Raw genomic sequence first — 26,041 nt, 5'->3', positions numbered from 1 at the left:
TGACTACTTTAGGTACGCATTTGTCTCTAATACTAATTAAATTATTATAAAAATCGTCATAAATTATTAATGGATCTGTATTATCTAAATTAATATTAACTACCATGTTTTCTGTTTCAGTATGAAATTTAAACCAATCAGCTTTATTGTAAATAAATTTGTGTACTGGTTCACCTATCTGATATTTATCAACAGAAGTCTGAATATCTGTTACAGTGGGATAGTGATAACTTCCCATTGGATCATCATAGACTTTCCAATCACATAATGGAGCTACTGAAGGGCTGACACATGTTACATCAATAGCCGAAGGATTATGAACAGATCTACCAACAGTGGTTGGCGCCCCTGAGTTGAGGATACAGAGGTCGCTCTCGTCAAATATATTGTAAACTTCATTACCTCGACCGTTACTAGTAGCACAGCCGAATGCGATGTGGTGAGCATTAATATCACCTGATAGCAAAAGTGGCTTAGGTAGTAAGTTAATAATGTGTTTCAGTTTGCTACCATTGAATCTTGATCTATTTTCTTTAGGTGGTGGACAATATATACATAGAATACTTAAATTACCTATGCCAGTTCGCAGATTAATAGCTACAGGTTGTAGAAAATCATAAAAGGGAAGCTCTATTACTGAATATTTCAAAGTGTCTTTGACTAGGATGGCGACTCCACCCCGGCCTTCTTTTTCTTTACCTATTTTACTAACTAGATTGTAATTATGAATACGAAAAGAACTGTTTTCTTTCAACCATGTTTCGTTTAACAAACATATATCAATATCATTATCAATCAAAAATTTTATAAGTAATGGCTTTTTGTTAATAACACCTTCGACGTTAAATTGAGAGATTCTTATAAAACTTTTATCCATTTAAAGCCCTTTGAAACTTTTTATAAGAATTTCCTGTATAATAGAACTATTAACTGCCCTCGTTTCATTGCCAATAGCGACAAGGGCGCCTACAAGGCCCTTGCGAATAAAATCATTGTTTAATATTTCATCTATTAATTGTTCATTGGTAAGTGGTTCTTTTTCTTTAACTTCCATCGAGTTAGTTGAAGTGGAAGAGGTCGCTGTTGAAACAGAGCTAGCTTGTGGCTTCCTTGATGCAATAGATTTTAAGTTAGTTTTAGGAGCAGCCAATAGAGGAAACTCGCTTATGTAATTTTTGATAACTGGGATACTCTTAGTAGCCGCAGCACTGCTGGAGACCATATTAGCGTAAGTTAATTTATTTTTTTTATCTTCCATTTTTTGTTTTTTGACAGGACAGTCCCGTGAAATCGCAAGATGAGCTCCTTGACAGTTTATGCATTTGGCTATTTTATTCGAAGTACATTCAGAAAAATGATGTTCTTCAGAACATATTGAGCATTTTTGCACAGATTTACAAATTTTAGCACCATGGTTGAATTTGAAACACTTAAAGCATTGCAACAATGGAGCGTTGTATGGGAATACTCTGAACCTGAAAAGGTCTAGATACACATGTTCGGGTAACACGGTTGATAAAAATGTGATAGACACAGATTGAAAGGGCTTTATGTCGCCGTTGTCTTTTTTGGTGAACCTACGCACACCTATGATCTCGTAAGATGACGAGAGTTTCTTAAAAAGTTCCTCATTGCTGATACTAGTGGGTACAAAGCGAAGCACGCCGACTGTTTCTACTGCTGTGGCTGGGACGTATGCCTTGAGTTGGTGTTTGGTTAGGAAGGGATCGTTTTTCAGGAAGTTATTGGCATTACTAGACTGGGAAAATGTGACACATATTTTATTGGCGTTAATTCTTTTAAGATTGGTAATGCCCTTGATTTCATTTTTGAAAAGGTTGGTAGTCAGGATGGGATTGTTGTTCCCGATCTTCTCATTCTCTTTCGTGCTTTCCACAAATACAGAAAACTCGCCACTCACCGTGTTCTCCGCGAAAAGCCTTCTATACCCTGGTTTTACGTACGGTTTGTAGAAATCTTCATCTGCACTCGTATAGGTGTGATCTCTATTTGGTGCCTTCCTTTTTTCCTTGCCCCTGGGCGGGTCCTTACCGTCCCCGTCCGGCATAGTCGAGTTTTAAGTTGACTTAACTACTTCCAATAGATAGATAACTATTTATAACACAGAAAGAGAAAAATACAAAATTGGCTTCAAAAATCGCGCCTAGTGCGTTCAAAAGCCCGCCAAAAAGTCCCTCAATTTGACATGAGTTAGTGTGTGTTGCCACAATAAAAAATAAAAACATTCAATTGAATAATCAAAGGAATCGATTAAAGAGTCGATTCAGATTGGAGTTTTTTTGTTTCTATTTCCAAACTGTTACGCTATTCAAGTGCTAAACCATTGCTAAACGAACAAAAGCATTATTCCTTCTGCTTGAAAGAATAACTTTAAGGACTAAAGTTACAAACTCCTTTCTTCATTAAATAAAAAACCGGTAATTACGGTAAATTTGGGTGCCCTAATTTAATGCGGTTAGGTTGGCAAAAGTGTAACCGGAAACAGATTTTGAATGTGTCACTATAATTTTCTAAACTGGCAATGATTTTCTGCAACTTTCATTTTTCGTTTGTCTGTCAGTTTTTATTGTCTCAGTGAACATGGATATTTTCAATGTTCGTACAATTTAATAAATATGGCATCGTCAATACAAAATAGTAGAGTATCGCCTTCGGGTTATTGCGTGTGTTGTAGAGTGTGCAATATGTGGTGTTGGAGAGCCTTCAAGTGGCTCCCTGTGTTGTTGATAGTTTCGATCGTAACTTGGTCGTATTATGCCTACGTTATTCAGCTGTGCATTTGTTAGTAAAATATTGATATTTTATTTTAACTTGATTAATATGGCTTTAATTCCTGTGCTGTGTTAGTAACATGTTTTATTTTTCAGTCACAATTGAAACGACAGTTCAGCAGTGTATTTACTTGGTGCTGTACCACATTCTGTTGATCATGTTCGCCTGGTCTTATTGGCGAACTATATTTGCTGATATAAAACCAATTCCGGACAAGGTAAAAAACGTATTAATATTCCTTATTTGCTAGAAGCACAGCTATGCCCAATTCTTTTTAAAAGTTGTTTCATGGGTGTACTTTGAAATAAATTCTGATTTATTTGTTTGAAAGTGAATGAACAAAATATTTGATTTGAAAATCAGGAAACTTATTTAAACTATCACTAGCAATAATTTATTAAACAAAGAAGTTGGTGAATAATTTAGTTTTGTGTCTTTCTCATAATCTGATTGGTTTATTGGCATATTCTGACTGTTGTGTTTCAATAACTCTGCTTTTAAACAGTTATTATTGGCCATAATTCTTTCATATTTTAACAAAGACTTATAACATACTGGGGAATATAAGCACAATCATTGATAAAGGATTCAATTCAATGTAATAATAAAGACAAAATATTTTAGATCAATTTGATAAATAATTGTTTTCTCTGGATAATTCCTACTAGAGGAGTCTAGGTGTGATTTACATGTAGGACCTATATGAACTTGGTCCTGTTTTCAAATAAATGTAGCGTGAATCTACATAGCATAATATCCCTGTTTCTTTTTTGCAGTATAAGTTGCCGGAAGCGGAATTAGAAAAATTACTCAGTGCAGAATCAGAGGATGCTCAAAGGACAATCCTCGAGAACTTTGCCAAAGACCTGCCTATAGTCACCAGGTAAATATTTGTCATGATTGTAATGTTAAGAAGAGTATAGACTAACCCCCTTATTAATAAAAGTTACACCCTAGTTGAACTCTGGCTTAAATTGTCATTTGGTATGGAAATATCATTTTAATCCAGTGTTCATCCTAGGTGTAACTTTTTATTAATAAGGTGTCTAGAGCATTTCTATGTACTGTTCTTATCAATGGTACAATACAGGTAAAATGTATGTTTAGTTTGTGACAGGGTTACACCGATACTGACACTAGAACATTTAGTAGAGCAGCTCTTTTTCCTTTTACAAGTAAATGGTCTAGTCTGTACTTTTACCTTTACACAAAACTACAATATCAGCTAAATCTTATCACTCTGTTAATGGTGGATGTTTGATAAAAGTAATTGCACATTTTACCTCATTCAGTGGAGTCATCATCTGAAAGTCATGTCATTAAACCTTTTAGCTAATGCCCACTTAAATATCTCATTATTTCAGTGGGTCTCAATACTAGTTTTCGTCATTTGATATAAAATATAAATGAACATCAAAATAACTTACTACATAACTGTTTTGCATTAGTGAAATTCTTTCATTATATTATTTCTTAAATTGCTTATTTTCTCTTTTGAGAGACTGGATTTACTTGATCCCAAAGAAGTTGAGGAGAGTTTCTGAACACTTATACATATTAATCTTCCAATCTACTCTTTAATACTTGTGTTGTAACACATAATTTCTTTTAATTTTGTATCAAATTAATCATCATTATTAGATAATTCACTCTAGAAATAAACGAATTTAGCAGGATAACTTTATCAAAGAAGGAAAATAATCTTGTCTGTACTTATCAATGATGATTAACATGATTCATTATCATTACCTAGTACGGGTAATTTTTTTAATATTAATAGTGTACTATTACTACTGCCCTTGAGGAAGTACACATAGTCACAAAATATCAATCAGATGTAACATTTGCATTGCAAAAGTAGCTCTTATATTGCAGGAAATAACGCCGACGTTGAGTCTGACTGATGACCTTTTGTGTAGTCAATTAAGAGGAAAATTATAATGTTTTAAAGTTATAATAGGTTTACACTGCACCACGTTTTTAAGATTTATTTAAATACATTGGTATTTTCTCAATTCTAGAGTTAAAATTGCGTTAAGAAGATACTATGGTAAATTCTTTTGGATTCAAAGCAAAAAAGAGATAATCGAGGAATTCGGTAATTCCACTAACGTGTTGACGAGGTTTGTTTCAGTTTCTTCTTGATGTAGCTAGAATTGAGAAAATAGCAGTACATTAAAAATCGAAATCATTTAAATGATAAGTCATAGATTTTCCTCATTTGTTGAGTCTTAACTACTAAATAAGTTCTAGAATCGTACTTAGCGATCATTGTAACGATGATGTAAGTTGTTTAACGTAACATTCGATACATAATAGTGAAATCATTCGTAAAATTCTTATGTTAAACCGTTGTTTATGACTAATAGAGTATGTACCGTTCTAGCAATTAGCCTAGTCCTACATGCCTTTACAAGAAGGCTTATAATCGTTACGTTCACTTGCTGAATAGCAATCGCTACTTTGTTTATCGCATTTCTTTTCACGACCCGTTGGCTATACCTCGTACCTACCTGTAGTACATAAGTAGGTAGCTCTACCTTTTCTTGGAAAAGGCGTGTTGAATAATAAATATGTAGGTACGTAGATTGACCCTGTAGATCGCCATAAAATTCTTTTTACAGCCTTTTGGGCGTGAAACGTTAAATAATTCACCTGATAGAGGGTAGGCGCCTTGTTTGTTTTATGATCGCAAAATACAAGTGGCTGAAAGAGATTCCTTTTCGGATTTAAGTTTTATTTACCAACCGATTGTTGTGATCGCCCGTATTGGAAATTGATTCGATACCAATCACTATCAATCAATTCAGTCGTATCTACTATTTTAACTTTGTGATAAATATGCTCTTCTCAGATGAGTAGGTAAAGATAAATAAACAGGCTTTCAACAATCTTTTTAACATGAAAGGCGATTTCGTTTTGTTCGATAGTTAAGTCGATCTGCCCCACCTAGACAAGGAAAGAAGTAACTACCGTTGAAGGTCGTTATGGAAATCCTTGGGATAGACCTTCGTCCAGCAGTGTGGATTTTTAGCTGAAACTATGACGACTACTAGGCCAAATACCTCGCGGAAAAACCAGTGTCTTCGCGTATACTTTACAAACGGTTCAAGCAAATTTAAACTGCTCACAAAGGATTAGCCACTTACTACTTAACACCTCGGTTAACAAGATGTAACGAAGTAAGTATTCTATAATTAGATGCCGCCCGCGTTGGCCGTTACTCCACGTGCGGTTCACAGCAGCTCAGCTAACTCGATGCAAAACAGTCCTTGACCGAGTTTTTTCTAAGTCACTGAACTCGAAAATTATATTTATAAGAGACCAACATCCGCTCCCGTCTTTATATACTCGCAGAATTTAGTTGCCTACACAAATAATAATATGCAGATTATATTTTTTTAAGAGGTTCGTGGGTGACTTGGTCTTGGTAGGCGATCACCATTGCTCGATTGTAATTTTTTTTATTTGTGTTCGTTATTCGGTAAGAGACGCTCATCATGGGGGGTCATTCTACAAATTATAGTATGTTTTTCCTTCTGGACGTACCAGAAGCTTAGCTTTTACTGGTATCCAAGAAATCTGTCTTGTGTTTCCGTCTACCTATGCTTGTCAGATGCCAGCATCTTGCTAGAAGGCAGTTGCGACAAAGTTTTTCGTGTGCCCAATCACCATATTTTTTGTCTTCAGTAACGGGACTATTCCCACCACTGCAACTCCCGTGTAGCCAGGATCTACTGCTTGACTGCCATAAAAACCCAACCAATGAAGGTCAAGTTTGTCCCGGGGGAAAGTTAAACTGTCATTGGACCCGCAACGAAATTAATCAGAAGAACATAGGAGGAATTCGAAATTTGTCTTCAGTAGTCCACTGCCGAAAATGGACCTCAATTTGTAACTGCTGGGCGATTGTTACTAAAAAATCCACTGTTTATTTATCTCCAACCATTGCGATCTGCCCTCCTTTTAATAACAATGACACATAGGTTGAAGTGTAATATACAAGTCGGACCAATCTTCGGAAAGTGTAGAGTAGAAGCTCATGGACCATAGAGATTGTATACCCTTGCTGTTGAAGAATACTTGACTGAACTCTAGTTTTCTTAAAAATACATTCTAGTAAAAGATGCAATCTATGTTTTCGTTCGTCTGACGACTAAAGCCGTAGTATAATTATCTAGAGCTAATTTACTTTACAAACAAAACAGTTAACTAATTATTTTAACAGCGAATGTCAAGTACGAAGTAATAAGCTGAGATAAATCACTGTAAATAGTAATCAAACAGTGTCACTCTACTACTTACTGGTCTTTATAAATATTAGATTTACATAGTCGTTTATATTAGCTAAATATACAATGTAGTTTCCCGCCCAGTTTGCCCTATATGTATACATGGACTAAATCGTATGCATTTATTGTACCTAAGTGAGAAAACGATTGTACCGATTTTAATTGATGTATTTCCTTATGTAATATTGAATTACCAAAGGATTTCAACTCATATTGGATAATGCAGAAGCCAACCCAGCTCTGTATTCATTGTTTATATTGCGCATCTTTTATAATCAAATGTCTAAAGATATAACGACACTAACTATAAATTATCAGCTAAACATAGAACTACTTATATAGTTACCTGTAGTTGTGAACTGCGGATATGATCCCGGTTAAACCAACCAACACCAATCATAATGATGACTCATTAAAAGCTTGTCATGGCGCAGGACGGCAGGAGTCAATTAAGATTAATCTATTTTTGGCTCCGTTTATAAAATGTCCAAACCTACTGTACCGCTTATATTCAGCAACTAAATGCCATACCTACTACTGCCATATTTCCATTTTCATGGTGCGACTTAAATGTAAATGTAAGGTAGGTTAATAAGGCCCATGCTAATATCTACCTATGTCTATGTCCTAAAGTTGGTACTTTAAATGTATTTTATGTACTTAGTTCTGAATTCGATTTACCAATAAACATTGTAAAGTCATGGATAACCATTATCTCAACAGGTAAAAGGCGACTAGAGAAAATTTAACACGATAACAAATGAGGAAATGTGAAGTATGCTCTCTGATGTCCATATAACTACGTAAATATATGCGCAAATTTCTACGGTTTACTACACCAAAACAATACTTAAATATTCATACAGAGGTAAGGCGTGCGCCTACCATTGTTTAAGCCATGAATGTGAAAGTATTCCATGCTTGGTTCGTTTGATAGTTGCTGAATTTTGATGGTTCTATTTCATATTATTTGTCTATTTCAATCTCTGATTGTAACCAGCAACCACGATATAACTTGAACTTCCATAAGACTTAATTGCTTGGAGCCGCGTTTCTGTAGCTTGCAATATCTCAAATCGGGAAGCGATCCTAGTTACCGCGCTCGTTTTTTCTTTCGATTCGGGTGTGGCAAATGTCATGTTCTGACATTATGCCTGAATGAAAAGTGCGTGTGACATTTCATACAGTCACAAAACATCACACTGCTGACAGGTTTGTCCTTTAGTCGTATCTTACTAAATCCACGGGAGTAGTCTCTATTTAAATTCCGGTCTGCCTGAACCACTCCGTTAGGAATAAGTTAGTGCTAGATATTTGTTGTGCAGGTTTTAAAATAGTATTTACGTATTCCAGAACAATGTCTGGTTCCGTCCGCTACTGCAACCGGTGCGTGCTAGTCAAGCCGGACCGAGCGCACCACTGCAGCATTTGTTCTCGCTGCGTGCTCAAGATGGACCACCACTGCCCGTGGGTCAACAACTGCGTCTGCTACCACAATTACAAGTTCTTCATGCTGTTCCTGGGATACGCGCTGCTGTACTGTCTCTTCATTATGTCCACTTGTCTGCCCTACTTCATCAGGTTTTGGAAGGTGAGTGCGGAATGCTTACGAGTTTGTTCCTTTCAGCCGAAAGACGTCCACTGCTGGATATTGGACTTGGCGTCCCCCAAAGATTTCCACAAAGACTGGTCCTGCGCCGTTCGCATCCAGGCACCAACCGCGACCTTCACCAGATCGTCGGTCCACTTACTTACGAGTATGAGGACGATAGCGAGGAATTTTCATTCTTAGTTATGAAAAACTGCAAGAGAAATTACCTACATGACAATTAATGCTAGTACAAGTCACCATTCACTAATATTGTCTTCACACTACTTGTTCACTGTCGGTCAAAACGCAATTATTATTTATTTACAGATGTAAATTAGGCTATTAATATTTTTTCACCAGTGAATAATTTAATTATGTTAATAAAAAAAAAGACTCGATCGCTGTCATTATGCGAAATCGTGTACCATATTTTATGCATACTATAAGTACTAGGTATGTACTATCTAAGACGTATAGTCCCGATATACATATTGGCAGTTTTGATCTGCAGTTACTGCTTACTTAATGATGGGTTACAAAATACCCCCTCCACGTTGTTGCTACAAATGTCTTAACATTCATGTGGCCCTAAAAATCATATCAGTAATAGTACGGGTGGTCTGCTTATCATTCCATTATCATTGCCCTGCCCTTTATTATTTATTCAGTTTCTTTCTAACTAACATGGCGGGTGTGGTCACTGTTGACGTAACAAACCGCGATCATCAAGATAACAATAATATCTATATTCTAGACAAAAGTAACCACGGAATTTGATCCTTCTCTCTGTGGTTTTAAGGTCCTTGTCAGCCTGACAAACACGTTCTAACAAATGATTTTTTAATTTTTTTTATTTAATTTACTGGTCAAGTGACCGTCAGTCACATTCATGACTCTATCGCCCGTATTCACAAACGATGCTTGCTTAAGTGAAGCAGAAAATCGAACGCACAGCGTTGAATAGAGCTCTGTGATTGGTTCGTGTGTGACCCTGTGAGACCTCATAGTAATGTTTGTGAATACGAGCGTATTTATGACGATGATGATGAATACTGATTTGCAGATGTACGAAGAATACAAGCATGCCCACTGCGACCGCTTGATCGAAAAGGGGACCTATTCCAAGCTTTGCATGGACATTGTGAACGTAATCAATGCATGCTATTCATACTTAATCGTAGGTCGGTTTGCGTATTAGTGTACATGTACAAGTTGTAATAATTAATTTTAGTTCAATTAATTATAGTCGTAAAGTCATTAAAAATACATTACACAAATTGACTAAGTACTTTGCAAGAAAATCGTGTTTGATTCTGAGTTCGTAATTTCACGTATTCGTTTTATTTACTGGGCATGTGGGCTTTTTATCTGATATCTTTATCTGATAGATACACACTGGCCGAATACAAGATTAGTGACGTAGTTATCCGTGTACGGAACAGATTATGATTATTTAGTAAAACCGTAATTAGCAAAGAGAAATAGATAATGTTCCACGTTGTTTGAACGGCGCAGTGGGCTGACTTTTTTATAATTTCTATACAAACAATGTGGAACAAAATCTGTAGTTAGTTATTGTGTAATTAGCGCTGTAATCGCAATTTATATTAGATACTGCGACCTGAAGTTCAAATAAACATAAACAAAACTCGATTAGAAACGGTAGTAGATTATTAGATATGAAATGTTGTGTAAATAAAGTACTTTGGTATTGTCGTTAATTGATTACAAGTTTACTATATTCTTTACAGCGTTGTACCGTGAGGCCCTTTTCATATGTCCCGGTTGCCGGCTAACCGGCGCCGGGTACCCGGTGGTAAAGTGTATGGGCATGGTACGTAGCTTTCACATGTTCCGGCGTAATTAATCCGGCATGCCCATACACTTCACGACCGGGTACCCGGCGCCGGTTAGCCGGCAACCGGGACGTGTGAAAAGGGCCTGACGCGATCGACGACCGATTGAACGATTGTTTTTGTTAAGTTGTGTTTGATTCTCGTTAGTCACATTTTTTATTATTATTATTATAAAACTTTATTGCACAATAAAATAGTACAAAAGGTGGACTTAATGCTATTTAAGCATTCTCAGCCAGTCGACCCCTGGGTTATGCAGAAAGCTGTGAGTGCGAAGGTAGAGGTAGAAGGGTAGAAGTTAAAATTGAAGTTAAATTTATTAAGTTAATTTTTTTTTATTATTACCAGCATTTAATATTACAGTTCTGACGCATAACTCAGTGCCTGAGGAGTGGCACGGGGTTTTTGTGACGTCAAACGTCACTGAAACTTCAGTTTTGCTTCAGACTTAAATATTCAGCAACCCATAACTTGTACCACACACTAACTTTCGAATACACCACTTACCTGGACGCCCGGTTGCAGACGTTTTTGTTATCTACCCCTTAAATTCAATTATTGTAAATTCTTTAAATTTTTATCAGATATTGTAATTGGCTTAACATAAGACCATTTTTTGGGGTGGAGGGTTGATAACCTGAGATACAGGATTCATCCTAGTTCAGGTGTCAACCCACCATAGTTGCATTTTGTATATACCTACAATTATAATTGTTAATATTTGTGTTCTATGGTGAGAAATAAAGAATTATTATTATTATTATTACTTGTATGCTCTGTCACGTCGAATGTCACACCTCCCGTACTGTTCCCATACCTCAGGCCTGACTCGGTTAATCGCTAGAGCTGTAGGTATAAATGATTTCTAGTCAGCATCACATAGTCCGTGAAACCCAAAGTGGCAAAAAATTGACAACACAACCTTCTTCAAATTTTAACACAGACGTATCGCGAACTTTTTGGCTACTTTGTGTCACCACAACAAACCTAATTGACGCTGACTGTATGTACATTCTCTTAATCATATGATTCCTGCCTGCGTCCAGTTTTTTCTTCGTTCGTTTCAGCCAAATGACGTCGAATGCTGGACAAAAGCCTCCTCCAAGGCGTTCCATAATGAACGGTCCTGCGCTGCCTGCATCCACGTTCTTCCCGCGACCTTTACCAGATCGTCAGTCCACCTAGTAGTAGCTTTTTCTTACGTAATTTTTTTTCCAGGGTGATTTTGGAACCGCAGCGGGCGCGGGTCGATACCACATCGTGTTTGCATTCTTCGTGTCGCTGATGTTTGCGATATCGTTGGGTTCGCTCTTCGGATATCACTGCTACCTCGTCGCCAATAATAGGACTACTCTAGGTTGGTACACCTTATGCTATTTCAATAAAGTTCAAAATACAACAGTCCGAACTGGTCGCTTCTAATAGGACTATTCTAGGTTGGTACACCTTATGTTGTCTCAGTAAAGTTCAAAATACAGTGGTAATAGTTCTAACATCACTGGTCAACTACTCTAGGTTTGTATAGCTTATGTTATTTTAATAAAGTTTAAAATAATAATGGTGACTACAGCTACAAGACTGGGTCCCAATAAATAGGACGGCTCTAGGTTGGTAAACCTTGGTATTTTTGGTAAACTAAATTGTGTAAAACATCATTTTGAAATCTATATATGTACACACGGCCACACTGTTAACTATCCATTTCCGTTCAAATGGTGATTTTTTTGCGATAGAACGAGACGACATGACAGATAATGGATAGTTAACACTTTTGCCGATGTTACATATCAGTTTCTGTTGTAGGTTTAAATTATACATATACATATCTTTTTAACATTAATGATATCAGAAGTGACAATAAATGCCAATATTTTGACTGCAACTTTCACTATCCTGCCATGCAACATACCACCTCTCTCTCCCTCCTCTTCTCTCTCATATATCTATCTCTCTCTATCTAGCTGTCAGGATACCAGAGTTAATTATGTGCTGATGAATTCTCAACACAATTTTGAACGTTATTATCAACATATTAAAGCACAATTTGATTTCAGATATGCTGGTATCATACCGCCGTACGGGCACTCCAACCGGTCAGATTATAAATTCCCTCCTAAAGAATTTGGTCAACGGTAACACCGTCACTTCTGATATTATGTAGACAATTTGAAAAAAATCATCCAACTAGCAATCGATTTGAGTAGTTTAGATGTAAACAAAACATAGAAAGCGCGTATTTTTAAGGCCTTATTTGATTTTTGAACATATTATCTAAGTCGCTATGTCTTTAGAGACATTATTAAACCATATTTAGTTTATTGTAGAGTTGAAACTCCAAGTATGTGGTAAAATTATATTGAAAAAAAAAAAAGAAAATTATGTCTTGTAGTTAAGATAAAAAAGCTCCAACAGCCCAATGGTGTCAACTTTCGGTATCACATTGGCCGCTGGATTTAAGTGGTGAATCCCTTTGTAACACAAGCATATTTAGCTTACCTCGAGGGGTCTATTAGTAATTTGTATTCACATAAAATATAACATATGAGTATTTCTCAAAAAAAATGTACGTAACGAAATAGTAGTAACGAAATAGTAAGGCCATAAGGCTTGTTATACATTGGCGAAATATTGTGAATGCTCTTCATTTATTCAATTCGAAATATTTGTAAGTATGCACCCAAATACGGGGTAATATTAAGGGGTTAGAAATAAAATAAGGGAGTAATCATTCATACTATTTTTATAAAATTATTTTTGTTCCATCATGTTTATCCATTTTGAGTCGTTCTCTGTAAGCTTTTTGCCTTTCGGCATTGGTTTTTGGCGGCATTCCTAAAAAAACAAAAGAAGTAATCACATAAAAACGTAATCTAAATGATTTGATAATTTTTTGCTGGTGGCACTTCTGTAAAGCAGATAGTATCCAATCCTTTTGTTATTAACGCTCTATATTTTTTGAAATAAATTAAGTAGTGAATATTACTATGCTTAGTCAGGTAATAACAGTATACACTCAGCATTATGTTGTACTTTTTCGTAACGTAACGAAATTCGTAAAAAACGTAACGAAATATTAGACAAAATGAGATCAGAAACAAGTATTTTTTTGATAAAATTTGTTACAGCAAATATAAAAGCTTACTAAATGTTCGTACCACACGTATTACAAAAAATGGTTAAATGAAGACTTACCGTTCTATATAAAATCGCTGATTTTACTGCCTGTTACGAAAAAGTAATCCCACAAAACACACACGTTTTCACTAATTTTCGCGATAGATGTTATGGCGGAGACGTCAGGCCAACAGCCATTCAGAGTGCAGCTATTGTTGTCCGTGTAAAATAAATACGGAATTGTTCAGAAACCATGGGAAAGTAGAAATAAATCGTAACTAAAGAGTAAATAACGAAATAGTAAATGAGAGCGACTCATTTTGTTTTTTTGCTTTAAATTGCCAATTCATTATGACACCCCATAGAAAATCAATTTGATACAGAAACTGCGATTACTGTAGAACGATAATACAAAGAAATTTACAATAATTTAGTTACGTATCGCATTTTATGAAACAAAAACACATGAAAAAGCTAGGGTGGCAAACAGATTTTTGTATGAAAGGTAAAAAAGGACTATTTTTAAAATATCTAAATATTTGGTAATAAGTAGGATTATAGCTATAATTCTTCGTTATCTTAAAGATTAATATTCATCCTTCAAAATTGTGTGTGTGTTTTTTTTGTGTGATGATTTATAAATATAAAACTTTTGAACTGTTTCAAAGCACACTTTTTTTTTTCAAAATGTACATTTTTTTTGAGAAATACTCATATATTTTTTATCCAAAGTTTTACTCAACAAATCCACCTAAAATCGAAATTATTGAAAGTCGATTTAATTTTCATATTATACATTTACAGAAGCGTTCCGGGCTCCAATGTTTCGGGGTGGAGCTGACAAGAACGGTTTCTCTATAGGTGCTTACAACAACTTCAAGGAGGTATTCGGGAACAATCCCAACCTCTGGATGATTCCCGTCTTCACAAGGTAACATAGAACTACCATTCACACTTATTTTTTACACTGGCAACACCAAAAAACTACCACGTAATTTCTTACACTGGCAACACCAATAAAAACTACCAAGTGATACCAACTTGTTGTTGGCTCTAGGCAGTTGAAAGAGTGTTACAGAGAGATTTATGCATGCTAAAAATAGTAAACCTAGGAAAGAATTAGCACAATTTCAGAGTTCTGGGTTCAATTCCCAAACAGATCAGTTTACTAGAAGTGGTTTAAAAGTTTAGGCATAAAGATGGCACTGGTCTTTTGTGTAGGTACACATCGATGTCTGTAAAATAGCTAATAACAAATGAATAGTTTGAAGACGTGATACACATGCATGTGTTGATACTAATAGATGTGTCTATGTTTTAACAACAGTACCCCGACAAGAAATACACAATGTTTGTTACATAAAACCTAATTGTTTGTATGTTTCGATAAGCCAAATTGTAAATTGTACGTCTATGAACAAAATACAGCTAAATAACAAAGCAAAACTTGTACATAGAAACAGATAAATCAAATTAACGGTGACTATATGCAGAGAACACGCGCACTTTGGTAGTTTCGCGTTTTCTCGCCAAAGGGTCTTTTTTTTCAGTCTTTTAAACAAACATGATAAGTTTTCAACTCGTGAAAGTTAAAAACTCCTCCAATAGATGTTCATTATCAACAAATTGAAGTCACTTTTGTGGGCCATAGGTCAATGTTATTTCTTGTCGGATACTGTAAAGTGTGGGTCAGTGTGCATGACTCAATGTGTGAAAAAAGAAGTGAATGACCAATTCTAACAAAATGGAATATGAGTGTTATATTTAGATTAGTAAAAATCCCGTATCGTCTATTGGAAATAAAGTTTTCGGCATGAAACAACAATTAATAAAAAAAACTAATTAAGTTTCTGCTGTGGGTTTTCTGATATATTCTAAATCATTAAATGGTATCATTATTATCATATTTTTAAGGGAAATTCATTGATGTTCATGATCATGAATCAGTTACTCTAACGCCATCTATTCATCAACGTCATCCTGTGCATCATAACCACTTCTACACCACTACATTTTTATCACCGAAAAAATTTTAACAGGTTATGTAGAAACGTGTGAAAAATTTAAAGCAAAAAAAAAGAAATGTTTTTCATAAGGTTAATTTTTTTAAATTAATTTTCTTTAGTCCGTATTTTACGCGTCACAGCTGGGTCACTCCGCTGCTCGCTAGAGAAGTCGTACGCGCTCGCATATTGCCCCGATCTGTCTGTCTCGCTCACGCCTTGACCACGCTTCCAATGTTATTATTAGATACTTAGCTAACTTAGACCATGTTCAGTTCTAATAAGTGTTACATTATCTTACGTAAATAGTGCTAGCGACGCGTGTGTCCATAAATTACCAATTTTGGGAGGAAATTTTGAGTAACAGTATCAATAACTCATTACCCAGAATTTTCTTTTTCGGTGATAAAAATTTAGTGGTGTATAGCTTACCTCGCATTCTTGCTAACGCGTGTATTATGTATAAATAGAAATAATTACTTCAATAATACCAGCTATATTATAGCCCGTACCCCACCTATTTTTATTAACGCTATGCACATATTTTAACACTTTGGTTTGACTCACAATCACATGATTTTATTTTATTTTATACCCCTTCCTGTATTATTTTGTGTCCGATATATTTATCCTTTCATTATAACATGGTCCCTGACATTGCGTACGTGATTTTTTCCATGGCCGTCAGTTCAGTTTAGTTATAGTTATTATTCTATCGGTTACAGTGATTTCGTTTTGGTACTCTTATTAGTCTTAGTCTTATTAGGTTTTAGACTCAACACTCGATTCAGTAATTTTAAATATTTAAAGTATTCAGTTTGAATCTTGAGTGTTGAGATGTCGTTACATAATACGGGCTAAGTTTTCCAAATTAATATCCCCGGTGGCCTCTTGATTTCAGCGTAGAACAAAATAGGTTAGAACAATCTGAGATATAAATTAGGTATAGCATATACTCTCGGAAGAACTTTAACAGTAACAGTTGTTATTTTTTATAATGTCACTTCACGATGGTTCTTTTTGGTTATTTAGTGATTTGGTTTCGTAAATTTAGCCGCAGATTTATAGATTTATCTTTACAAAATTTTTATGCGTTTGAACAATCGGAACAACCTACTTATAAGTAGCTCAAGCTGAACAGAACTGGCGGCTCAACCAACTGTATTACCACAACCGTCGCCTAGTTGTCAAGGAGCATATTGTGATGAAACCGCGTGCGCTCTGGAGGCGTAGTGTGAGTTTACGTCAAACGAATTCGATGTCCACTGCGTAACAAAGTGACATTAAATGTATGACGAATCGTACAGCGCCCCTACCGGAACTTTCAAGAAGTAAAAATCTTCATATATTTTTTAACGCGCTCGCCAGTGACGACGTTTGATGCAAACTCACACTAACGCCCGTATTCACAAACGATGCTTGCTTTAGTGAAGCAGCAAATCGAACGCACAGGGTTAAATAGAGCTCTGTGATTGGTTCGTGTGTCACCCTGTGCGTCCACGCGCTGAGACCTAATAGTAATGTTAGTGAATGCGGGCATAAGCCCTCTGAACCGTGGTCGTTTATCCAGCCTGGGCGACGGGTGCGAATTCCCAGTGCGCCGCGAGCACCAGCTCCAGACTTTCACGGCGCCGCAAGAGGCGCACGGGTACGAGTCCATGGGCACCACGCGGTCCAGGTCAGACCTCACGGACGAAGCGGCCGACGCTAAACACATACCTTGAGTCCACACAATAGGGTTCACAATCGAGTCCATAGTCCATAGCAATACGGGCGACTATCGTGTCAAATTACGAGTACGGGCGCACACGTACGCACTGTACGCGAGTTACGGGTGAAGTCACTTGACTGGTGCCTGAATGTTCCATGTCGACATTCCTTTGTTTTACAGCTCAACGCTTATCTTTTGTTATATGCATGACCGTATTATTACCTACAGACAACTACGTTTAACTATACGAATATTGCGTTGATTTTTTTAGCAGGTTCAGTCAAGTGACTATCAATTTGTAACTGTGCGAACAAATCAACACGCATCATGCCGATTTTGGGATCTCTATTTTAGGTTAGGGTGCCGTGTCTAGCTTTAAAACCAAACCTCTCACACCACCATTGGCATTTCCTCGAGATTCTAAGACTTAATTTCAAGTCGTCTTCAAAAATCTCTTATTTAGTACTGTCTTATTCCTTGAGCATGTGCCAAAATCTATGTTAGTTTAATTTGTTTTACAAAGTTGTTCTACCTTGCCTGAAAAATTTCATATTATAAATATTGAGATGCAATAAAATTTATAGTTCTATTTAAGTTATACTAGTTATTAAATAATTTAGATCCATTTTTTATTTAAATAGGTTAATTTATAGATTGAACTAGAATCTAGATAAATAATAATATAGTCAGCTTATATGACAAACTGAATACGTAATGTATTATGAATTTGGCCTTGTACTGTTTTACAGTAAGTAAACTCATTCAATGTAAATAATCGAATATGACGGAGCTTTAAAATATAATTATGTCCAGTACTTGCTTTATTACTCTTATACTTCCATACTCAAGATATGTGTGCTAGCTAGGCTGCCGAAAATTTTTTATAAAAATATTTTTCCACCTTAATTACCTGAGATACATGATTGTTAAATATCTGTAAATAGCTTTTTTATGCATTTATAGTTTCTGAGCTATATACAACACACAAGACTGACAAAGTTATAGTACTGTTCATATTTTGTAAGTATGTTTTGTGCACAATAAAATGTTTTGTTCTTTATTTTGGTTTTTTATTTTTATAACGCTACACTAAGCTTTCATCGCGTACACTTTATAATTAATCGGTTATCATCATAATGGATTGGCTACATAGGCAAAATAATTGATTAGTTGCCAATATAAACAAATTACACGCTTGGTTTTGTAGTCATCATGACATAGATGCTTACCATTAGCAAGCAAATGGATACAAAAATAATACTCAAATAATAATACTGTCTGTGTGCTGTATATGAGTACAAAGAATATTCGTATTTTTTTTGGTTTTCTTTTATCTCTTGCATGGGTTGGGTGCTCAGATCTTTCATATTTTCTACTATTATTATTTTTCATTGCGTATATTTTTTACCGAAATGCTCTCAGGTAAGATCCATCTTCTCTTTTCTATATTATCTTAAATACCTCCTTCTGTAGCACCCATTTTTATCTTCGACTTTCTATTCCTTGTTTCTTCTAAATCTAAAAATTGTATGGGTCAAATTAGAAATTGGGATTTTTGATATTTTAGCGTGGAGCTCGGCCGCGAGACTGAACGCTGGAGACTTTGCCCTCGAAAGGGCCGGACCGTGCCCCAAATAGTATAAGGATAGCATTTACCTATTAATTAATATTATTTCCATTTCACAATATTTTTATTACAATATATTTAAATAAATCTGTTCAACTAAACATGCTTTTCATTCATTGGCGACTTCACCCTTTCGAGAAACGATGTCAAAATTATTGTCATTCACTTCTTTTTTTATTGTAGACCAGATTTATGGATTATTTAGTGTCCTTTTGCATGCTAATTTTGTTTAGCAATTTAGGTGTACTGCGCGTTAGTTTGATAGCATTTTAGGCTCTCACCAGTATGAATAAAGACAATATTGATCAAGCTTTATAGATGTAGAATGCGTGAGAAATTAGTTGTAACAATCATTACAGTCAACCATTTGCACATAATTTGTATGTAACACACTTTTACACAAATATTCAGTTGTATAAACCACGGGCATGTAAACACGATGTAACTTTTCTCTTTATTTAAATACATTTATTTTCAGTGGTGTGTTTACGGCTCAGATACAGTCAGAGTTAAATAGTTCGTGACACCCAAAGTAGCCAATAATTCGCAACACGTCTTTGTTACAATGACGGCTATCGTTTTTATACTTAACAGTTGGCACCCCTGGCGATTGACAGGACCTTACTCTACAGTGGCGTCATCTTGATGAGTGCAAATGCGATAGTCCTCCTACCATTTTAGCGCTCACAAGTTGGCGCCACTGTCTTCGCTACTAGCAAGTGACAGGACCTTACTCTACAGTGGCGCTAACTGGTGAGCGCTAAAACGATAGCCCTCATTGGAATAAGGTTGTGTTGTTAACTTTTTGGCCACTTTAGGTGTCACGAACTATTTGACGCTGACTGTACCTACTCAAAAGTCTACTAACAGATTTGTTATTGTAGGATTATATGAGAGAGTCAACTTTTTATTCGTCTATGATATAAAGCAGTAGAATCGCCTCTGAAAATAAGTTTATTTGGGTCATAGTTATGTAGAGTCAACATATTTAATTTTACCGTCCAGTTTCAAAAGGCCCATTAGTCGTCAACATGTTCAAAACCTGCCATGACACTAGTAAATCAAAGCTTTGGAGGTACAAACAATTACAATCAAGCGATTTCACATCAACATCGCGCCCTCTATTATTAGGTTTAGAAATGATTAAACTTGTGTATGGTGGCGCTAGCTTCGGCGATGGGATCGTGTACCCGCTGCCCGCTAAGGAAGAGGACACAGAGTCGCTGCTTAGCTCCGAGCGCTGGGAGCGTTGGGGCGAGCGCGCGCGGCCCTTCGACGAGCGAGAGAGCTCGAGCTACGACGAGCTATGAGTGTAGGCGCCGCGCTGCATGCGCTCACGCCACACGCTCGCGAACTATGAGGCTCTACGTTTCGCTGCTGCATAATATTTTAGGCTTTATGTGGAGCAAGTGAGAACAGTTTAGCGTGCGTTTAAGACTCCGTCTCCATCAAGGCCATTGGTTATTCAAAACACACCTCCGCCCTGGAGGCGTGTTTTGAATAACCAATCAGATTTAATTATTCAGGAATCCAGGAAATCTGATTGGTTATTCAAAATACTTCTCCGCTTTGCTTTGCCTTGATAGACACCGGGCCTTACGCAGGGGCCAGTCCAGTTCCTCTATAAGTGTTCTCTGCTCGCTCCGTATGAATATGCCGGTTATGTTTACTCTATATTGTTTATGAAACCCGTTTGAAGTATAACTGTATGAAATTCGTCAAGAAATAATACACATCGAAACTGAGCTACTTACCCACTCTCAGGAAAAGGAAAAACTTAGGAATTCTGAAAAAGATGTTGCAAACAATGATCAATAACATCGCCCACGTAATTCTACTAAAGCCCGGTCTGTAAGCACGTAGAATTTTGTCTAATGACCCCAAGCTACCCATCCTTATCGCTCGCGCGTAATTTTTTTTTTGTTTTTTTTTTGACAATTTCACACAGCGCCAGCTAGCCCCAAAGTAAGCAACTTAATGCTTGTGTTATGGGTGCTAGCTTAACGGATATACTACTTATATACTTTTGTTTTTTTTAAATACATAAATATTATACATAGTCACACCCAGACCCGTCACAGAAATTAAAATTCATCATTTCAATTTCTGCCCGGCCGGGAATCGAACCCGGGACCTCTCGGCATAGTAGTCCGTTCTGAACCGCTACACCAAACGGCCGACGCAATTATATTGCTGTCGCGACTATGCGACGGGCGCCCGCACTGAGTGTGCGAGCGCGACAGCAACATAATTACGCGCGAGCAATAAGGATGGGTAGCTTGGGGTCATTGGACAAAATTCTACGTGCTCACAGACCAGACTATAGACAAAAACTTAGTGATAATAATAAAATGCTATGTGTATTATTTCATGACTGATATGTAACTTCTGTAAATCAGTGAAATTCCTAGTAAATTAGACCGGTATTCCAGAGCTTTATTGAACTTTTCCATTTCTATGGAAGTTCTTTTTATAATAAACTCAGTTATATAGGTTTATAGAAATAAACCGTGTTTAACAATCTAGACTGGAATACCAGTTTAATTTTTAAGGATTAAAAATACTTAGATGATGATCGTATTTAATGTTTGTGTTTATTTATTCAAAGTACAACATAAGTATTAAGTGTTTAGTTTAAAAACGCGAAATGAGTATTGAGTTGAGTGTGGTGTTTAAGTGTGTTATAGACTCGTAGAATACGCAAGCCTTGCACAAGTGGCGTGAAGTATGTCGTGGCGGATTGGACACAATAAATGGTGCTGAATGATGTAAAGATAATTCGAAGGGCAGATTATCGAGATTTACGAAGGCTACTGTAGATTTGGCGAACAAATGTATACTGAAATTGTACTTATCTGAAATATGCTTAGAGTAATTTGCTGGAATCTAACACCAACTTCCAGGATGTTAGGTCGACACAAATGTACAGTCAGCGTCAAACAGTTCGTGGCACTAAAAGTAGCCAAAAAGTTCTCAACACGTCTTTGTTACAATGAGGGTTTTCGCGATTGAAAAATCCACCAGATTGCAATACGTAGACGCGAGGTCCAAATGCTGCGTGATTGGTGGATTTTGACATATCTGTCTATGTCATGTCAAAAATAACCAATCATGCAGCATTTGGACCTCGCGTCTACGTATTGCCATCTGGCGGATTTCTCAATCGCGAAAACCCTCTTGTCTACTTTTTGGTCACTTTCGGTGTCACGATGTATTTGATGCTGACTTTACTCATGGAACTTCTAGACTCTAGAGAAAACAAGTTATTTCTCTTATCAGCTTGTTTAAAAAAATATTTTCCTTAATATTAGAAAGTCCGCAAGACGTACAGGGCTTCTAGCTTTGTACATAACAAGTGCTTTGACATTAAGACTGCTGTAAAGGGGTAATACGACATGAGACATCAATCGAACCACCGCATTTTAATTCATTATCCATCAATTAATATAATAATACAGAATAATTAAGAATTAAACTTATAGTGGAGCGTTAAATTTCCCACTTAGATGTTATATGAGTGAGAGAGATAAATGATTAAAAAGTTAAATGTCTCCCTGTCTATATAAATGTTAAATGTAATAATAATTAAATCATTATACATCAACTTTGTTATTCGTAGGTTTTTAAGTAATTTTATCTCATGACTATTGTAAGTGTTTCGCATCACTTGATTTTGTATTTCTTTTATTTTACGTCAATATTTTTATAGGGAATATTTTATACGTACAAATTATTTCATGGTGCAGAGGATTTTAAATTATTAGAATGATAGGTACATTTATAATTTCAAAATGTTACATTTATTTTTTTACATGACATAGATGATTTATTGGAATGGATGGAAGATACAGTGTGTAGGGGAGACCTAGGAGAGTTGTGACAATTTTTACTTTAGGGGCCATATCTCTCTCAAAAAACATTCCACTGCTATGAATCATACAAATTAATGTAGCGCCGTTCCTTCTGTTTTCAAAACAATCATCAAAGTTAACTTAAGTGTTAGGGTTTCTAAGAAAATCACCAAAATCTTAGACCACTCCCTCTGTCACAACTCTCCTAACACCGAGGTAAGTTGTGACAGGTACCGAGGTGAGTTGTGACAGCATTGTATTTCATCTATTAGATATAAAAATACCATAATACTCAATCAAATATGAATTTTTACGAAAAAAAATCTTTAATCATCCTTTAGTAACAATTAAAACAAATAGTTATAGGATGTCGTTGCACAGATTGAGCCACATTTCTCCAGCTTTTATTTTTCTCCCACGACACTGGATTTTTTATTATATTAGCTAATATACATAGTCACTTAATATATTTTCTTCCTCTTCTGTAGAAATAAAATAGTCGCGGTGGGATAATCCACAGACGGAGCTTCGCCTTCTGGGTTTACTTGATAAGCCTCTTTCTTCTTAATATATCTTGACAAGTTTAGATTGTAAGAGGTCGCAGCATATCTTAAACTTTAACCCTTTTTAACCTAATCACTTCATAAGCTAGGTCCTATATTTCGACACCAGTAAGCAGTTCCTCTATATGGCATTCATGTATAGTTATTAGGCATTCAGAATAAAAAAGTAGCAGCAGGCAATTATGCAATAATTATGAACCTACTAACACACAAAAAAACATTTAAAAACATCGTGGAAATGGCCCATCAGAAAAATAAAGTAAGCTAGGAGAGTTGTGACAGGCTGTCACAACTCTCCTAGGTGTTTAAAATGACGACTTGGTTCGAATATTAATTTTTATTTTCTAAACACGATGCGCACACAATATATCAGTGCTACATTTTGAGACCTGAATAACCATGCAACTTGAGAAAAAATAACACAACAGTACACATATACTAAAACATGATATAAATTGAAATAAAATTTTGTCGAAAAACTTACTTTTCGCATTTTTTTGTACACAGACGTCATATTTACGTAATCGTGCCTCTAGCGCCGCCCGCAGGTACTTAGTCAAGAAGAGCGTCTTAAAAGCGACTAACAAGCGTTTTTTCCAGCTTCCTAATCAAGTAAGGAGAAATCGTCCTTGTCACAACTCACCTCTGTCACAACTCTCCTAGGTCTCCCCTATGAAATGTCACAATTCTTTTTAAATAAAATATATTAGTTGTATGTGTAAATGATGACGTCCCTCTCCAATTTACCGGATGAAGAGTAATGTCACAAAAAACTACATATTTGCGCAAATAACGAGGGATGTCGCATCGCGGGTAGTCGCCAAAAAGCAGTTCCAATGCTAAAAGTATAGCATGTATGTAACGAGAAATGCTGAAATGTGATTGTTGTAAGGGTTTATGGGCCACTTTACTAGGTCTTAGGTACAGTCAGCGTCAAATAGTTCGTGACACCGAAAGTAGTCAAAACGTTCGCACCACGTCTTTGTGACATTTGTGTTGTCAAGTTTTTGGCCACTTTGGGTGTTCAGCCCCCCTAGACAAAACGCACTTTTTGATCGAATCGAAAATCGAATCCGTCAAAACTCCATACAAAAAAGGGGCTTTTCGACCACTTATCGACTGGTTTGCGATTATAATTTGCACTTTGTCTAGACCCACTGAACTATTTGACGCTGACTGCATCACCCATTAGGAAAATGCATTTTGATGTTAGATTTAATTTTATAGTGATCGCACTGTTTATTAATCATGGCTGTTATTGTGTTTATCCATGAAGAATGTACTTATTGCGATCTAGTCATTTAGTACTGCATATTTTAAAACGGTGAAATTATTTTATAATTAAATGTCTCGAGCCTGTTTATACAAAAAAGACCAGTTATACTCAACTTGCGGCCCGCAAAACTTTTATAAATGTTATGCAGCTTTTTTTTTTATTAACACTAAGAAAAAATCACGATATACCGCCCGAGGCTTCAAAAAAGGTTGAGTATCGCTGCAATATATTATAATTATATGAACATCTCATTAACATTCCGATTACATTATCAAAATCATATAATATTGTAAGATAAAAGAAATCAGAGCATTTATAGCATTATGATGTACTAGGTCGTTTCATTAAAGCTACAATGAATGGATTAATGAAGTAAATTGTATGAGTGATATAAATTATACAAAACTGATAGTTTTTTTGTAACGACCCTATAGATTATTGTTGATATTTTATTTGTTCTATACATAACTGTATACGAGGGTGGTCTGAAAAGTTTCCGACCTCAACGTGAAGATGGCAGCACACATCAATTAAAGTCAGGGAATGTAATTGTGCATCTTTTGAAAGCAACACTTCAAAAATTCAGCCATTTTTGACGCGCGGTTTTTATTTGAAAGTCGTTTGAGTGAGTCGATGTGAGTATTTTTGTGAAAATGGAAAGAATCGAGTATCGAGCTGTCATAAAATATTTGTTTTTGAAAGGGAATACCCCTACGCAAATCAAAGATAAGTTAGATTCTGTGTACGGGGACTCTTCACCGTCATTTACCACAGTAAAATTTTGGGCAGCCGAATTTAAACGTGGCCGTAAGAGCTTGGGAGATGATGAACGTTCGGGACGTCCAAAAACTGTAACTACTGACGATAACATCGCTAAAGTTCACCAAATGGTGTTAGACGACCGCCGAATTAAAGTGAGAGAGATAGCAGAGGCAATGAAAATGTCCAAAGAACGTGTTTGTCACATATTAAATCAAGATTTAGGCATGAGAAAGCTGTCCGCGCGTTTGGTGCCGCGTTTGCTAACGTCAGACCAACGACGTGTTCGAATGAACATTTCCAATGCTCTATTGGCGCAGTTTAGGTGCAATAAATCCGAGTTTTGGCGCCGACTAATTACTGTAGATGAGACTATGTAGAAAAATAAAAATAAATTTTAAGAAAAAAAATCTTGTATCTATGTTAGGTCGGAAACTTTTCAGACCACCCTCGTATAATGCTAAAAGATTTCAAAAAATAGATTTACATAGATATTTATTGTTTTAAGGATGTACGATGTGCAATGTTTTTTGTAATTTAGCTAAAGGTGAATGAAATATAAAGAAATAAAATGAATGAAACACGATTTTTTATGAAGGTCTAGA

General features: G+C 36.0%; 1 protein-coding gene across 3 annotated transcripts; it reads left to right on the top strand.

The window, feature by feature from the left end:
* The first annotated feature begins 2,536 nt into the window (after nucleotides 1–2,536).
* LOC135081591 (palmitoyltransferase ZDHHC15B) lies at nucleotides 2,537–26,017 on the top strand. 3 transcript variants are annotated; one of them, XM_063976336.1, is made up of 9 exons: nucleotides 2,537–2,802; nucleotides 2,889–3,010; nucleotides 3,570–3,676; nucleotides 8,439–8,676; nucleotides 9,740–9,823; nucleotides 11,751–11,889; nucleotides 14,451–14,577; nucleotides 17,220–17,327; nucleotides 20,156–26,017. In XM_063976336.1, exons 1-9 carry the CDS (start codon nucleotides 2,637–2,639, stop codon nucleotides 20,295–20,297), a joined length of 1,233 nt encoding a protein of 410 aa, XP_063832406.1. In that variant the 5' UTR covers nucleotides 2,537–2,636; the 3' UTR covers nucleotides 20,298–26,017. The 3 variants fall into 3 exon arrangements, with proteins under 3 accessions (XP_063832406.1, XP_063832405.1, XP_063832404.1); XM_063976334.1 differs by lacking the exons at nucleotides 9,740–9,823; nucleotides 20,156–26,017 and adding an exon at nucleotides 18,928–19,088 and having other exon boundaries at nucleotides 2,539–2,802; XM_063976335.1 differs by lacking the exons at nucleotides 9,740–9,823; nucleotides 17,220–17,327 and having other exon boundaries at nucleotides 2,538–2,802.
* Nucleotides 26,018–26,041: the final 24 nt, after the last annotated feature.

This window comes from Ostrinia nubilalis, chromosome 20, assembly GCF_963855985.1.
Source record: "Ostrinia nubilalis chromosome 20, ilOstNubi1.1, whole genome shotgun sequence".
Classification (NCBI taxonomy): Eukaryota; Metazoa; Arthropoda; class Insecta; order Lepidoptera; family Crambidae; genus Ostrinia; species Ostrinia nubilalis.
This window is presented reverse-complemented; position numbering and strand designations above follow the sequence as displayed.